This window comes from Talpa occidentalis, unplaced genomic scaffold, assembly GCF_014898055.3.
Source record: "Talpa occidentalis isolate TD23 unplaced genomic scaffold, MPIMG_talOcc4v2.1 talOcc4.8, whole genome shotgun sequence".
NCBI classification, from domain to species: Eukaryota; Metazoa; Chordata; class Mammalia; order Eulipotyphla; family Talpidae; genus Talpa; species Talpa occidentalis.
This window is the reverse complement of record NW_023605194.1, coordinates 17,846,827-17,864,424: the sequence shown is the minus strand read 5'-3', so window position 1 is coordinate 17,864,424 and position 17,598 is coordinate 17,846,827. Positions and strand designations below refer to the sequence as shown.

Here is a 17,598-nt window from a genome sequence, read left to right as displayed (position 1 = left end):
TTATTAAAAAAAAAAAAAAGAAATTGAGACCCAGAGAGAATAAGTAACTTGCCCAAGGTTATTTAGCTAATAAGTGTCAGAGACAAGATTTGAAGCAGGAACTTTGGCTCCAGACACTCACCCTTAACTTCTGCCCCTCCTTTTTATTTTAACTCAAAGTGATTGCCTTTCAAATGTACCACCTTACTGCATTTACTCAAGAATAAGATTATAATATTTAGATTATTTTTCAAACATTTTTGAAAATGTATTTTATTTCAGAACCCAGTATACTCACACAGATAAGTATAATTGAGTTCCCTCAAAAACAATCCTTACTCTTACTACTTGTGCTATGCCATAGTCTGTTTCCTCTCCTTTTTTTTTCTTTTCATCACTTACCTTTTTCAAACAAACAAACAAACAAAAAAACAGACCACAACTTATTAATGAGTCATGATTTACAGTTTGGGAAGAGAAAATCTTCTTTAAACCACCTCTTTAAATCTTCTTAAACCACAGCGTTTACAACGTCTCTGTTATGAACGCTGTTAATGGCTTATATATGTTAAATTTCCATCCACATACATTACTTGGGGAGGGAAAAACTGTCAGATGTAAAGCTGGTACACTGAGACTTTAAGACAAATGACCTTGCTCTAACCTCAGGGAAACCTTCATTCACTTACTCATAATTCATCTACCCATCACTCATTTAAAACTCTTGGAGCACCCACTCTGTTGTGCAAAATCAGAACTTGGCAAACGATGGCCCACAGGCCAACTCCAGAACACCACCTGTTTCTGTAAATGAAATTTTGCTGGCTCACAATCATGCCCATTCATTTATGGCTTGTCTGTGGCTGTTTTGTGTTACAAAGACAGTTGAGTAGCTGATACAGAGAATGTGTGGCCTATGAAACCCAAATTATTTCTTAATCTGCTCCCTGAAGAAAAGGTTTTCAGACTCTGGTGCTAGATCCTAAAATTGTAACAGTTACATTAGACTGGTCTCTACTGTCCTGGAAGTTTAAATTGTCTGCTTAGCTTAAATTGGTTTTCAAGCTTCTTGAGGGAGGGGCTCAAGGCGATTTGCCCCGCTCCACTGCCTCAGAGAACACCTGTTCACTGTGGATACTCAGCTGGTGTTCTCTGCTGCTGAAATTATTCAGTAGCTCTGGCAACAGATATTGGAAAGAAAGCAACCTACCTACAGAGTAGAAGAGAGAGTTTATTCCTTTATAATACTTTCGTTTTAGAGATACCTGTCTTTGCTGTTATGAGAAGTGAATTATCAACTTCCATTGAATTCCTACTGTGCATCCAACCCTGTGGATAAAAAAAACAAACCCAAAACTTGGTTCCTTGGCACTTGTATCAAGGATAGGAAGAGAAACAACATGAATGCATTTATCATCATCCTTAATCTTCTGTTTGGGGACCTGGTGTGTACTTGGAGATGATTTCCTTTAACTACCTTAGAATCTTAAATGTTTGTGTTCCAGTAACTTTTTTAGCTTCTCGCAGTCACTGATCACTCCCAGGAGTAATGGCTGAGTGCCTGAGCGCATAAACTAATTGTATTTCTCATTCTCTCCCTCCACCCTCCCTCCAGCAAACTTTGTATTTTGAGTGTCTTTTATGGATCAGTACCATAGATATTTTTTTTAAATTTTTTTTAAGATTTATTTATTTATTTATTTATTTAATTTATTTATTTATACATGCACTGGGTACAGTCAGAAGCGCGGGAGGGTGAGAGAATCTCTGCGGGCAGCTTCGCAACCCAGCGCTCAACCGCTGCGCCACCGGGGAGGCCCTACCATAGATATATTAAAGAAAAGACTGGCCCTTCTAGTCTGGTGGGGGAAATATAGAAATAAACAAATGATTACATGCGGTTTAATGACAGAGGGACAATCAAATTTCCTAGCAATCCAGAAGAGAAGTGCCTAATTGGGGAAGACTTCCTGGAGGTGGTGACACTGAACTGTGTCTGGAAAAAGAATAAAGCAGAAGGCACAGGATATTTTAGACAAGGGATTAGTTTACATAAAGCCTAGAGGTGTTTGAAAACATGGTGTTTTAAAGGAATAGCAAAAATTAGATACCTACCATGGAAGGGATTTCTGCTTTGATTTTTTTTATGTTTTAATTTATTCTCGTATTACTATTCACCCATTTACTTGTTCAATGTATTTGTAGGTTATGTGGAGCCAGCCAGTGTTTTTAACCAATTTGGTTGGGTGGTTGGTTTGTGGAAGTCTTTAATCGCTCCAGGGATGTCATCAAACCACAACCTTGGCCTGTTGGACAAGAAGGAATGGAGTGGGCTAGCTGACCATACCCAAAAGTAATCTGACTGAGAGAAGTGCAGTTGCTGTGAAACCAATAAAACCCATGGCAGGGAAACGGCTGGGCTGCAGTGCCATTGTCATCTCCTCCTAGTAAAAATGATGGCCTGCAGTGGCCGGTCCCCTGCTGCATCCACCTCATCCGGGCCTTCCAATCTTCCTAATAAATCTGCCCGAGCCTCTCTGCCTCCTCTGGTATCAAGAGCGGAGTTTTTATGGAGATCCTTTGGGAACCAATGTCAAATGCTCAATAAATGTTCTGTTAAGTCTGCAGCAGGCTGGGAAAAGAGCAGATTAAAGAACTAAAATATGGCCTGATCAGTTTGGGAGAGCACCAGGCAGCTGGGACTCTGCTCTGTCACCTAAGGTGAGCATGGGGTCTCCTGATAAATGGTAACAATTTTCTGCAACACGTGGGTTTTTAATCTTCCCAATAGCCTGGAGGAGAAATGTTAGCTACGATGACAAGAATAGTTCTTACCACATTGTTTGCAGCCCCAAATGTACCTTTTAGATTTCCTGGATACAAAATTAGGCGATAACATAAGATGACCTATAGAACAGGGCCTGTGTTGGCTAGGGCTTTTTTTTTTGGCTATTTGTTTTGGGGGGAGAGATAGAGAGAGGGATAAGCAATAGAAACTCACTTCACCTACTTTAAATAAATAAAATAAATTTGTTAGGGGATGCAAAATAGCTAGCAGAACCCAGAGGTTGATGGGTTGTTGATGGGTGTTGATGGGTCTCCCTAGGGAATGTAACCAGGATACCAACACCAAGGAAGTCCTGTCTCCCCCAAAATCTCTCTTCCTCGCTTAGACCTGTGTAGTCCTCTCCTTGTTCCTTTGCTTTTTTTATTCCCTTCCCTTCTTTTTCTGTCTCTCCTGGGCTTCCTAGTCAGTTCCTGATCATGGCAATGAGTGATTTGCAACACTGTCTTTCATTTATTGTAAATCCCCAGGGAAAATGATGCAATTGGTCTTATGTGGGCCAGGTGTCCACCCTTCACCCTTGCTGCTCTGACTCTGGGGAGGCAGGTGGGGGTCACTTAGAACAATTTGGCTTCAGGGAGCAACATACTTCTGGGTTGGAGTCACTCCCCCAGATTGCTGCTCGGACCTTTCTGACTCATTAGAGAAGCAGGCTTCTTCTAGGGCCAGTTGCTTTGCATCGCAGGCAAGGAATTTACATGTAGGGCTACCTGTCAGTGTTTCTTTTGCTTTCCTGGAGTTTCATTTTATATCCTCACTGGGTATTGTTGAAGAGTTGTGCACTCTTATTACAGAGTCAAGCACACAGCTTAGACGTCCTGGGAGAGTGCTTTAGCTGGTACTTCTCTCCAGGATCACATATTGAAATTAACTGGCAGAGCAAATGGGTGTGCCCTTGAATGTCCCTGGTCTTTGGGTTTGCAGCCACTTCTCTGCTACTTTCCCAAGGCTCCACCATTCAGTGCATGCCCTCTTATCAACATAGTGTCCATTAGGCCCTGATTGGGACCCACCTCCCTATAGCAACTGTACCTTGGTGTCTGCTGTGTCCCATACTTGGAATTCCTTCTACCTTCTTCCATCTCTATAACTCACATACAGCATTTAAGGTCAAGATCAGGAGCCATGCCTCCCATGTACCTTCCACTAACATGCCATCTTCCTTATTTTAGCACTCATTCAATAGTTATTCTCTTATTAGTTACCTACTGAGAAGAGTGAAGGTCATTTCTATTAGTTTGCCATAATAAAGGACCCCAGACATGGCGGCTTCAACAACAGAAATTTACTTGCTCTTAGTTTGGGCTGCTAGAAGTCCCAGATCAAAGTGTCAGTGGTTTGGCTTCCCCGGTGACCTCCCTGCTTGGCTTGTAGATGACCTCCTTCTGGCTGCGTCTTTCTTTTGTTTTTGTGTATCACTGGTGTCTCTTTGTGTGTCTGAATTTCCTCTTTATATAAGGACAAGAGGCAAACTGGGTTAGGGCCCACCCTGATGGCATCCTTTTAACTTAATCACATCTTTAAAGGTCCTGCCTCCAAAGACAGTCGCATTTTGAGGCACCGGGGGTTAAGGCTTCAACATTTGATTCCAAGGGCGACACTGCTCAGCCCCAAACACCAGTGGAAATAGGACTGAACAAGACACATGTGATCTTTGTCCTCTAGTGTCAGCTTGGTAGGGAAGAGATAATAAGCCACCATTTACACAAATACATAACCCCCACTATAGGATCATCCAAGAAGTAGAATATAGGTTACTTGAAAAGTCCGTGTGGTGTTGGGGGCCTGGTCTGGCAAGGTCTCCCTGAGGAAGTGAGATATGAAGGGAGTCAACCAGGTGAAGCGAGAGAGTTGAGTATCCCAAATAGAGACTAGCATTAGTGAATTCCATGAAGGGGGAAAGAATATAACACATGAAACGGATGGACAGAGGTCACTGTGGCAAGGAGTGAGTGGTGGGAGAAGATGCCAGAAGATCAAAGGAGCAGATTCCACAGAATATTATATCTTGACTTTCTACTTTAAGGCTCACAACATCCTGCTTTGGGCTGTTCTAAAATTCTTGTTGGGGAGGGATGGCAGGCAAGTTGTGCTGCTTCTTCTCTTCCTTAGAGAAAAGATCTTTTTTGTATTCTCCACAGGGCGCAGCATAAGGCAGGGCATGTAGTAGGTACCCAATAAATAAAGTGGTATAAGGAGAAATTAGAAGCACTTTTGTCTGTTTAAATTAGACAAATTGAGACACTGGTGGGCGTTTCTTCTAGGTGAGGACGTCCGGTAGTCTGATGCCACCTAGTGCTCCTTTTTATTACAACACCAAAGGGGGAGAGTTAACTGTCTTCTATAAAATCTGGAAGATCGGAAATGATACATTTCTTTCAGCAAGCTCATCAGTATAAATGAACTTGTCTAATCACCCATCCTCCCATCCACCTGTCCATCCATCCATCCATCCATCATCCACCCACCCATGTATGTCGATCTCTACCTGTATCTCTTTCCTATGAGTTGAACATGTCATGTTCCTTTCCACGTTTTACATGTTTGGGTCTTTCTGTCCCCACATCATAAGTAATGTTCTCAGGTGTCAGCATTGAGACTCCTGAAATTGCATAGAGCCCTCTGTCAACATGTCATGTTCTAAATGATATCATCATATTGTGTCAGAATTAGTTGTTAATGTCCCTTTCTCTCTTTATCTCAATGTCAGATTGTGAATGCAGTGAACAGTGACTGCCTTTGTGGCTGCTGTGGTCAAGTTGGTGCCTTCCATGCAGGAGGTACTTAAAATAAGTGTTTCCTATCACCTTGGTAGGCCACTAGCTTGGGGAATGGTTTTTTTAAGAGATCCTAGGAAATGGAGAGACACTGAGTCCATAAAGAGAAATAGAGGTGACCAGGATGCTTTAGGTCTTTCTATGATGTGAGTAGCTGCAAGAATGTTAAGGAGGGCCTCCCCGGTGGCGCAGCGGTTGAGCGCTGGGTTGCGAAGCTGCCCTCAGCCTCTGCGGCGCCGGTTCGATCCCCGGCTGCTCCCCGGCCACCGGAGGAGGGTCCCACATGACGCGCAGACCTCTCCTGCCGCCCGCTGCTCCCCTCAGCAGTGTACTTCGGTCCTTCTGCCTGCTCTGCTCCCCGCTCTGGCTCTGGTGAATCCTCTCACCCTCCCGTGCTTCTGACTGTACCCAGTGCTTGTATAAATAAATAAATAAATAAATATTTTTTTTTTTTTTAAAAAAGAATGTTATGGAGCCTCTCTGGGCTCCACAGTCAATAGTCCTAATATGTAATCATATTTCCTGAAAACACACCAAGCAGCCAGAGTCATATTACTGTCATATCTGTTAGCATGGCCTAATAGGCCCCTTTCTATTAGCATGGCCTCCAGTTTTGGTTCAAGCTGCTTCTCCAGCTTTGTCTGCCACCTTTCCCCCACCTCCATGCACATTATGCCTCAGTCCGCTTGTCCACTAGGTATACAATCTTAGTTCATGACTGGGGTATCATTGAACAAATGTTAATTTTCCCCAAATTAATTCATAAATTTAATGAAGTTTTAATTAAATTTTTTCATGAACAATTTGAAAAGCATCCTGAAAATTATATGGGATGATGGAAATCCATGAATAGCCAGTGCAATTTTAACAGAAGTAGGGACGGGGGACTTGCCCTTCAATCAAGTTGAATGATTTCACAATCATAATAAAACCTTGTCGTTCTGGCACCAGGTCCAGAGAACTCAGGATAAGCCCATAAAGATTTGAGAGCATTCCAAAACTAATTGGGAAAGAATGGTTTAATATAAGATTTGCAAAACAGGCTCACTTCATCAAGAAAAATAAAATCAGATCCTTATCTCACACCATATATAAAGGTGAACTCTGAAACTAATTGGAGAAAATGAAAGAGAATGCCTTTATGACTTTGGGGTGGAGAAGGACTTTTTAAATTACACTGAAAAAAAAAAAACAGAAAAAGTAAAGCAAAAAAAAAAAAAAAAGACTAAAAGCTACAAAATTATTAGATTGTTGTCCTATAAAGGACACCCCAGGCAAAGCTTCCGGTCTTGAAAGCAGATTAATGTCTAGACTGTACAAAGAACTCCTGCAAATCAAAAAGGAAAATGCCAGCAGAAAAATTGGTAAGACTATAAATAGATAATTCATGAAAGGAGACCCCAAGTGGCTTATAAATTATGAAGAAATGCTCAATTTCACTGGTAGTTAGAGAAATGTAAATTAAACCAAAAACATGTTGACGTTGCTTCCATGATATTGACAGAAATTAGAAAATTGGCTAATTAGATGAGTCAGTATTTGTAAGCACTTAGAATAGTATCTGGCACCAAGTAAACAAGATATGAGTATTTATGAATATATGAAATACCACATGCTGGCAAGGATGAGAGTGAGGGACAGAATAATACCCTAGAACTACAGGCTGGAGTATAATTTAGGACAGCAAATCTGGTGTGCACCCAGCAGCACTCAGTGAAATTAAGTACCCAGGGTTTCCACCACTGTACTAGGCACCAGTAGCCTATTAGAAAAGTGTCCACTGCTGGGTAGATGCATTTGAAAAATTCAAATTCTGGATAGTTCCAGCCTTCTCGATTTATGACTTGACTAGGGAATATAACTTTGTGGGAAGTAAAGGACACATTTTTCTCCAGTGGGGCGCATGCCACTAGAAAGAGGAGAGAGTCTGATTTTTGGTTTTCTTTGGCTCTTGGCTGGTTGTTGTTGTGCAGGACAAGTTGTGTAACCAAATGTGATGGTCCCTTGCATCATCCATGACCTTAACAATCTTACTCCTAGGCATAATATTTCAGAGGAATTTGTACAAATCCCCATGAAGGGATCATGGACAAGGTTGATGGTCACTTTGTTGTTTGTGGTATTGGAAAGGGGGAGGTGGCCTTCGTGTTCACTTGGGGGATGGAAGTAAAATGGGGTGGATGCCCAATATGGAATGCTGGGCAGCAATCAGAGCAATTAACTGAGGTTACAGTACCATCTGTAACTGGAATAGATCCTTAAGAAGAAGGTTGAGTGAAAAAAGTAGAGAATGAGATGGTCTCTTAAGTCTAATACCATTTTGAAAAATGCAAAATTTACAGTAATAAAACTATCCATTTTTCATAAAAAATATAAATCCAAACAAAACTTAATTTCCTTCTAAGCATTAATCCTCCTGTGAGGTTGAGGATGAGGAACGGGATGGGGATAAAGTGGGAAAAACAAGAAAACAAGAGAGGGGTTTTGCACATTTCATCAAACAGGCAGTTAATTACTCCAACTCCCTTTAAAGGAGGTGGAGAGGGGAAGAGAAGATGGGTCTTGAGCAAAGAACCCCAGATGCTACGTAGATTTTCAGGAGGTGGTTTCTGTGCCCCTTGGAGATCTGTCCCACTGATGACTAAACCTTTTAAAGGCAGGGCCTGTGCTTTCTCTGCCTTAGCTTCTTGCTGTGTCTTGCATACTGAGCTTCTATGTAAAGGCTGGGATTAACTGGAACTGAGGTGTTCCCGGGACTGAGGGGTCTTCCCTCACCCAGAATGAGGGAAGCATTGGTGCCCAGTTCTCCCTTGCCAGGCCCCTTAGGGTCTCCCCCACCGGCTTCCTTCCCAGGTGCTTTTTCCCATTCACCCTCTCCTTCCCCTCTAGGGTTTCTTTTTAAAGATTTATTTTATTTATATAAGAACCAGGGTACAGGCCAGAGGCGCGGGAGGGTGAGAGGATTCACCAGAGACAGAGTGGGGAACAGAACAGGGGGATCTACTGAAACACACTGCTGAGGGGAGCAGCGGGTGTGACAGGAGAGGTCTGCTGCGCCATGTGGGCATCTCCCTGGCCAGCGGGGATCGAACCCGCGCTGCAGAGGCTGCGGACAGCTTCACAGCGCTGCGCTCAACCGCCTGCGCCACCAGGGAAGCCCCCCTGGTGGGGGGTTTCTGACTTGCGCGCACACCTCCGCGCCTCACCAGAGGCCCCGCCCCCTCACCTTGGCCCCGCCCACCAAGGATATTTGCATATTTTCTGCGGACTCCGAGGCTCCTCCCCTTTCGAGCGTACGCCGGCGCCCCTAGGGGGCGTGGCGGTTACCAGGCGACGGGAGGACGCGTCGAGCGCGGGGTTCGGCCCCCGGCGGGGCATAGAAATAACGTGGTGCCGCGGTTCGGTTTTAGACGCTGGGGGGAGGACGCAGCCCCCTCCCCCGACTCCTGCGCGGTGTCCGCGATCTCCACAGCAGCCCCTGAGGCCGCCCCCAGAGCGTCAAGATGGCCGAGGTCAGGAGTCAGCGCGCCCTCTCTCTCGCCTCTAGCTCCATCCCTCCCCGGTGTCGCTCTCCTGTTGCTGACTTATCCTGGGATTCTGACATGCCCCCACCAACCTCCTGTCCCCCCCCCCCGCAGCCTCACCCCCCGCCCCCATCGACTCTGGCTCCATTAGCTCCAGGCCCCCCCAGTTGTGCGGACACCCCCACTCCCTCTATGGACTCTATACTAAGAGCTGTGGGAAAGTCGTGAGTTCCCGGACTCTCACGTAACTGGCACCCCCCCTAGATTCTGAGTCATAAGGTGATCCCACAAGAGAGGAACATGCAGAAATACTGATATCTCATGGACTGGGGACACCCAGGAGGTGGCTTCATAGATACACACTGTCCCCCCTTTTCACTGTCCTTACACCGCTGTTCCCTGTCATCTGGCCACCATCTGCATCTCTTCTTTACAACCCTGTAAAGAAGGTTATCATTGACCACTGTGTTAGCATTTTGTAGCCTCCATTCAGCTCCCCACGATGTAGTACACCCCATTTTCGGCCTCCCTGGTGAGGGGTCATTTCTGTAACCCACTAATGAACACCTGCCTGTCCATAAGCACCCTCATGTGTAACCTCAACAACCTCAGGTCCCTGATATCACCTGCCATATGCAGTCTGTATCCACCATGGCCCTTCCCAAATCCTTCATTACCCGGTCAGAGGGTATCCTGCATTTCACCCATCCCGTGGGCAGCCCCCGCCAGGACCACTACATACTTCTCAAGGAGTCCTGAAAAACGAAAATGCAGAGTCCCTTGTTAAAAAATTATGAAGAATTTTAAGATGAAGATAGCAGAGTATTGAGCCAAGTGTGGGGCCTGTATCCTGTGTAGATGTCATGTCCATGAAACCAGTGCTGGTCCCAGCAACTCTAACCCCCATAATGCCTCCTCCCTATTCCAGTTTGCTCTTGTCTCCTAAACATTCACTCGCCCTTGTCATCCTGTCTCTTCCATCTCTAGTCACCCCTTTCTGTGTTCAACAGCCCCCCTTCTTGCCTTATCATACATTCCCTTTCATACTCGCTCCGCAGCTCCCTGGGTTTCACTATGCTCTCCTGTCTCTCACATCCTTGACACTATGGCCATCCTGCTTATCCTATACTCATTCTATCTCTTGTCTTCCCATTTCCTCTTCCTGTTCCTTCTAATCTCCTTGCTTCTTTCCATTACTTGATGTTGGGTATGTCCTTCTTTTCTTTCCCAATATTCATCTTGGGTTATTTCATTCTTCATTTGTCATACATAAACCCCAGTTACCAATACTACAAACTAATTATTCCCCAGTCTCTCTTCCCTTCATTATTCCTCTCATTTCTTCCTTTCTTCTAATTTTCATCTCTCTTGATCTCAGCCAAGTTTTCTTCACCTCTCCTTTCACAAGTCTACATTTCCACTCTGGCTTCATTTTTCACTATTTTTTTTTCAATTTTCTTTTCCCTTTACCCCTCTAATTGGTATTCCCAGCACCTAGAACAGTGTCTGGCAAATAGTAAACATTCCATGAGTAGGTGTTGAATGAAGGGGCATCCTAGTTCTCTGATTAGGTCATGTTGAAACTATGCTTCTAGAATAGACACTACTGTATGTGATAACAGGCAGATAACAACTGGTGATGCATCACAACTAAGAGATTGTTTTTGCTTTGTTTGTAATAGTTGTTTATTTTTAAATGACATGAAAAATTTCTTTTGTGCATGAAAGTTTCTTTAAAACTTTTCTTTCTTTGATGTTTTTCCATTCCTGTACTAATGCCAGGTATACAGGGAAAACTTGGCCTACAAACAAATCATTAGGCTCGTGATCAAGTGTTGACATTAATACCATTTACAGGGATGGAACTGAGAACATTGCCACGATAAATTTTTGTGTGTGCTCATGTTTAGCATCAACAAGGGGAAAGCACAGAACAGCAGCAGCACCATATTTCCTAAATATGATTTCCCCTCCTTTGTGAAATTTCTCTATTGTGATCTTTGCAATAATCTGCTTTTAGTCAGGAAGGAACCCTCCATTGAGTTCAGCGTTATGCTAATGTTGCTATGTTGTTGATATACTTTGTGACTCCACAGCTGTATTAAGATGTGTTCTCTGTTTGCTTTCATGTCATCTTTAGAAATTTAATCAGTAGCACAAATGTTTTGGAAAACCAAGAATATATAGCTTTTTCAATATCGGGCAGTAGGGTTGTCACAGCAAAAGGAAAACTAGACTGCTTTTTGGGATTGGAGAGTGTCTCAGTTAATTTTTTTCATTAACTATAGAGTTTTTAGTGCCAAAGTCCTTTTTCATGTAGAAAAGCAAAGCACAATGTTGCAAACATAAAGAAGACCTTTCAAACCTGATTAGTTCTTAAAAGACTTGAAAGGTTCAGTGGCCTATAGAATAATTCACTTCATATTCTTTAGAATGGCATTCAAGGCCCCTACAATCTATCCCTAGTTCCCTGTTTTTTATTTTATTTATTAATATTATTTAAAATTTTTTAATTATTGTAAGTATTTTTCCTAATTCCCTGTTTAGTCTTCTCTTTCCTTCTCTCTATCATACTTCTTGTGTGATAGCCAACTTGTACTTCTTAACCAATCTCAAATCCTGGATAACTGCTTTCCTTGAACCTTTGCTTAAACCTTGCCATGGGCCAGGAATGGCCTTTCTCTCCCTATCCATTCTAAAATTCTGCTGTCCCTTCTGGGCCCGCTCAAATGCTACTTTGTGAAATTCGTTTTAATTCTTGCTGCTGGGAGTAATTCCGTCTTCCTACAGGTCCTTATAGAACTTTGAATCCATTTTATGGCAGGTATCAAATTGTATAATTCCATTATATGCACACATACCCCATCAGTGGTAATATATAAATTCCCCCTGGAAAGACTGATTATAAATTGCTAGCTCCTACAGGTTTCACCATCCAACGTACGTACAGCAGATGTTCAACCAATATTTGCTGAATAAATATTAACCATACTCATTCTTTTTTTACTGTTGAGCAGTATCCAACAAGAAGTAGGTGCACCTTTTTGCTGGAGCAGCCATAACACAGTAACACACCTTGGTGACTTAAGACAACTGAAATTTATTGTTTTAGAGGGTAGAAGTCTAAAACCAAGGTGCTGGCGGGGCCACACTCCCTGAGTCTAGTGAAATCCTTCCTTGCCTCTTCCTTGCTTCTGCGGCTAGCCAGCCATCCTCGGGCTCCCTTGACCTGACGCTGCATCTGTCTAATCTCTGCCTCCATCTTCATAGGCTTTCTTCTGTGTGTGTCTGTGTCCAAACTACACCCACCTCTATTTAAAAATTGAGATATAATTGACATTGCATTAGTTTCAGGTATACAACACAATGATTGGAAATCTGTATCTCTTGCCAAATGATTCCCACCCTAAGTTTCATAGACATTTATCAGTACACATAGTGACAAGAATCCCCCCCGCTTTTATGGGGGAATCCAGTCATAGTGGATCAGAGTTCATCTTGCTCTGCTGTGACCTCAACTTTACTAATTACACCTTCATTGATTCTACTTCCAAGTGAGGTCACATTCACAGGTATTGGGGACTAGGTCTGTGATCTACCTTTCTGAAAACACAATTAAACCCCTAACACCAGGGTAATACAAATTGATGTAACTAACTCCTAGGTTCTCATTTAAGTCATAGCTGTATTATATATATGTCTGGTTTTATATTTTTATAATTTATTTATTTATTTTTTTTTTAAGAAGGTAGTTTTTTTTTTTTTTTAAAGATTTACTTATTTATTTATACAAGCACTGGGTACAGTCAGAAGCGCGGGAGGGTGAGAGATTTATTTTTATTTATACAAGCCCTGGGTACAGTCAGAAGCGCAGGAGGGTGAGAGACTTCACCAGAGCCAGAGCGGGGAGCACAACAGGCAGAAGGACCAAAGTACACTGCTGAGGGGAGCAGCGGGCGGCAGGAGAGGTCTGCGTGCCATGCGGGACCCTCCTCTGGTGGCCGGGGAGCAGCCGGGGATTGAACCGGCGCCACCGAGGCTGCGGGCAGCTTCGCAACCCAGCGCTCAACCGCTGCGCCACCGGGGAGGTCCTGGTTTTATATTTTTAAATAATTTGTTGTCCTACTAGTCATGGAAAACAAGTATGGAACTGGCATATGAGCACGGCACATTTTAATATACTTGTGGAGATAACCTAGCCTCATCTTTTTAGGGGGTAAACTGATGGAAAATCTTTTTGGAGGATATTCCGTATTTCAGATAGGTTTCACTGAGTACATGTGACTTTGGGGTATCTATACCAAGACTTCCTTACATGTGCTCTCAACACCCCATGGCTTCCCCTTGCATTCCTGGGGGGTAGTAAGAGGTGGTATGGAATGAAGAGAGACCAGGGCTTGGGATCATCATAACAGCTGTCAGGACCTGTTGAATGCCTCTTGCTAGCCAGGGTTTAACATGAATTTATCCCAGGTGATCTGACTCTTCACAGCACCCTGGGGCGCTGCACAGCAATGGTATAACAATGCTCATTCCCATCCCCACTCTTCTGTACAGGAAAAGAGTGAAAAACTAGTGCTGGAAGAAACAGCTTTTCAAGAAATCGAAAGGGATTTTCAGGAGGTTCTCAATGAACTTTCGGGAGACAAAAGCCTGGAAAAGTTTAGGATTGAATATGAGAAACTTCACGCTGTCATGAAAAAGTCTTATGACAATGAGAAGCGTCTCATGGCCAAGTGCAGAGAGCTTAATGCGGAGATTGTGGTTAATTCCGCCAAGGTGGCCACTGCCCTGAAGGTCTCCCAGGATGATCAGACCACCATCGCATCCCTGAAGAAGGTCAGTGATCTAGCCCTGGAAGCAAGGGAGGGTGACCATCAGTGCGTCCTCTATTTCAGATACCTTTCGTTCACTGTAGGGCAGCTCTGGGCTGGGATAAAAGAGTTAATAAGTAAAACATTCCATGATTTATACATTCATTATGCTTGGCAATAGTGTTCATTTTCAGAGAAAATTATTAGCCCAGGTGAATCTCACTATGCAGAAAATAATGTAGAACTTTACTGGCTTGGTTTCTAAGAAATACTGAGTTAGCAAAAAGAAGTAGCAATGAGAAAGTACAACATGAAGAATCTCGATATGTCTTATTTGATGCAAGATGAGAAATTAAGTATCAAACAATGATAACTTGTTAAAGAGATTTTCGTATTTACACACTTTTTATTGTTTTAGGATAGACTGCCCCAAGAATTCCCAGATACAAATTTTTAACATCTTTCCTCCTTTTACTCCTTTTCCCTACATTGATCTTCCCAGCTCATCCTAACGGGAGGACGGAGATTCAGTCTGGAGGGGTGGGGTGTTGAGGAAATATGCTTTTGCTTTACATCTTTGTTTTTTCATCCTGAAGTGTGCTGCATTATTTTGAAAGCAAAACATATGCGTTCATTGTATATCACAGAGTGACGTGAGGTTAAGGCTTTTTAATTTATAATCAAAACCCTACAGTGAGAAAGAATTTATAAACCGTTTAGGTAATTCCCTTGAGAACATGCAATTAAATATACCCCAATTCAAATGAATTCCTAAGACCAGTGCAAAATAAAACTTAACTCTTTTCTTAGAAACAACCTTTTTCAAATGTCATTTTCTCTCTATTGTCATTTTCTTCTCACTGAAAAACCAGCATAAGAACATTTTAATTCATTTTTAATGGAAAAGACACTCTTATTGTAAATTTAAAAACTGGAAATGGAAGTCATGAATTAATTAAATCTAAATGGTGAAGCTGATTTGGACAAAACATCATATAATCATATTTTCATTTAAAAATTCTTTATTTGTTTGCCCAAAATAGTACATATGGTTGCTACAGAAAAAAACATAGCCCATAAACTGACATTTTGTTTTGAATCTCTAAATTATATGCTGTCATTACCTAAGAGGCATCTGTCTCTCTAATGTAGCAGTGAGCATGAATTTAAATTAAATTAAATATTCTCTTCCACTGACTTTCTTCCTTGTCAACATAAAAGTGGAATGTTTTCCCCTAAAGCTTACAGGTTCTTACCTGTATAAAGGACTCCTATTCCACTTGACAAAATTTTGCAAGGCAGCTAAGTGGCAGGGCGAAACTCAAAGCCATGGCAACATTTACTGTGCTTTGTTTATTTACACAAATGACTGCAATTCACTTTGAAGTATTTATGTTAATATTCCACATTGCATTCCATAACAGTAAGAACGCCAGGGCTGCTTGAGTCATTGTTTCCATTCCCTGCTACGGGTTTGTTTTTTCCCTATAAACATTTGATGAGACGCCTGGGTTTGGAAATTACCAAGGCTGTTATGTACAATTAGGTAACAGCAAGGACCACCTTGCTATGGATTGTTCTAAAGCTCACACTGCTGTCCAGGAGCTTACTTGAGGCTTGAGGACAAAACGTATTTTTCATTTTGCATCTTTTGAGAGCCACAAATTTAGGGCATGGATCCAAGGCCATTCCCTGTGTGCTAAAGCTTATTTTTTTTTTTTCTGTGAAAATTCTAGACTTGGCAATGATACTTAGATTTTGAATTTTATTTTATTATTTTATTATTTTTTCTTTTTAAAGATTTATTTATTTTTTATTTATTTATCCAAGCACTGGGTATACTCAGAAGCGCGGGAGGGTGAGAGAATTCACCAGAGCCAGAGCGGGGAGCAGAGCAGGCAGAGGGACCGAAGTACACTGCTGAGGGGAGCAGCGGGCCACAGGAGAGGTCTGCGCGCCATGTGGGACCCTCCTCCAGTGGCCGGGGAGTAGCTGGAGATCGAACCAGCGCTGCAGAGGCTGTGGGCAGCTTCGCAACCCAGCGCTCAACCACTGCACCACCAGGGAGGCCCTTAGATTTTGAATTTTAAAAACCTGTCTTAACATTTTTATTAGAAAATCTCCCCAGTTGCAGCAGTCTTTGCACTATGTGAGTCTGTAGCCACACTCACCCATACAAGAAAAAAAATGCCCTTTGCCAGCTTGTGTTGAATAATTCAATAAGTCAATATAGACTTTATGGATAATGTATAATATATAATCTTCTTTCCTTATAAATGAAACTCTACTCTGGTTGTCTTAATATCCTATTTACTAAGTTTATCTTGCACCTGCATCCTAGTAAGTTTTTTCTTGTTGACATTCCTTGGCCCATCTAGGAAATTGAGAAGGCCTGGAAGATGGTGGACACAGCCTATGACAAAGAGCAGAAGGCGAAGGACACGATTCTTGCCCTGAAAGAGGAAATAGTGCACCTGACCAAGCTGGTGGAGCAGGGGTCCGGACTGTCCATGGACCAAGATAGCAAGTAGGTCATCCCCTTCTTTTTCTTTTTTTTTTTTTTTAAAGATATATTTATTTATTTATACAAGCACTGGGTACAGTCAGAAGCACGGGAAGGTGAGAGAATTCACCAGAGCCAGAGCGGGGAGCAGAGCAGGCAGACCTACGAAATACACTGCTGAGGGGAGCAGCGGGCACCTCAGGAGAGGTCTGTCGTGCCATGTGGGACCCTCTTGGTGGCCGGGAATCGAACTGGCGCTGCAGAGGCTGCGGGCAGCTCCGCAGCCCAGCACTCAACTGCTGCGCCACTAGTGGAGGCCCAGGTCATCCCCTTCTTGATGCCTGCAGAGCTTGCTGTCACAGAGGCCGCCTTCAGTAGGCAGCCTGGGGCTTGCCTTGTTCTGAATGTTCTTTGTGATACAACACTCTCCTTTGTGGATTTCCCAGAGATTGTTTTCTGTCTGTTGTATTTTTTCCTTTGAATGCTCCTTTTCTCCACACTCAAGAAGTCTTAATCTTATATTAAATGTCTAGTCAGGAGAAAGACATATACCCTTTGGTGTCACTTACAAGTGGAATATAGAGGAACCAAACAAAGGGTCGAAGACAAACTAACAGCAAAGCTGACAATAGAACCAAGGCCACAGAGGGGTGGGGAGGGAGCACAGTGAACTATGGATGCTTTGGTGGTGGGTGTAGTGTGGTAACAACACCTGACAGGGGAGATCCTATACCTCTAAGTTGCAAGCGACATTGTTAACCAATGTCACCTCAATAACAAACAAACAAATAAATTAACTGAGACTCTATGAGTACTACTCTTTCTAAATGAGTAAAAATTTATGTTTATATCTTTAAGACTTGTGTGGAATGAACCTACAACCTTTCTGCCCAGATTCCCAGCTCCTCCCAGGCCCTCCTCACCCCACCCCACGATTAGCTTCATCACTATCCCTCCTCCTCCTCAGATTCTAGGTCAAAAAATGGAGCCGCTCTTCACCCCTCCACTTCTCACTGACTCAGTCTTCTAAGTATTACTTCAGTCTCTCCCTCCTCCCAATGGCCAGTGCCATTGGGGCCCAATGCCCTGTGGGATTTGGCAGTAGATATACTTAACTGGTCTCCTTGTCTGCAAGGACACATCTCCCCTCTTCACT

The 17,598-nt window shown here is 42.9% G+C and overlaps 1 protein-coding gene across 1 annotated transcript in view; it reads left to right on the top strand.

Moving 5' to 3' along the window:
• The first annotated feature begins 8,951 nt into the window (after positions 1-8,951).
• The window catches only part of LOC119234180 (cilia- and flagella-associated protein 58-like), a 100,997-nt gene continuing 92,350 nt past the window's right edge, over positions 8,952-17,598 (top strand). Inside the window, exons 1-3 of the mRNA XM_054690399.1 lie at positions 8,952-9,113; positions 13,683-13,964; positions 16,318-16,466. Coding sequence (XP_054546374.1) covers positions 9,105-9,113; positions 13,683-13,964; positions 16,318-16,466 — 440 coding nt within the window. The 5' untranslated portion in view covers positions 8,952-9,104. The remainder of the gene's footprint in view (positions 9,114-13,682; positions 13,965-16,317; positions 16,467-17,598) is intronic.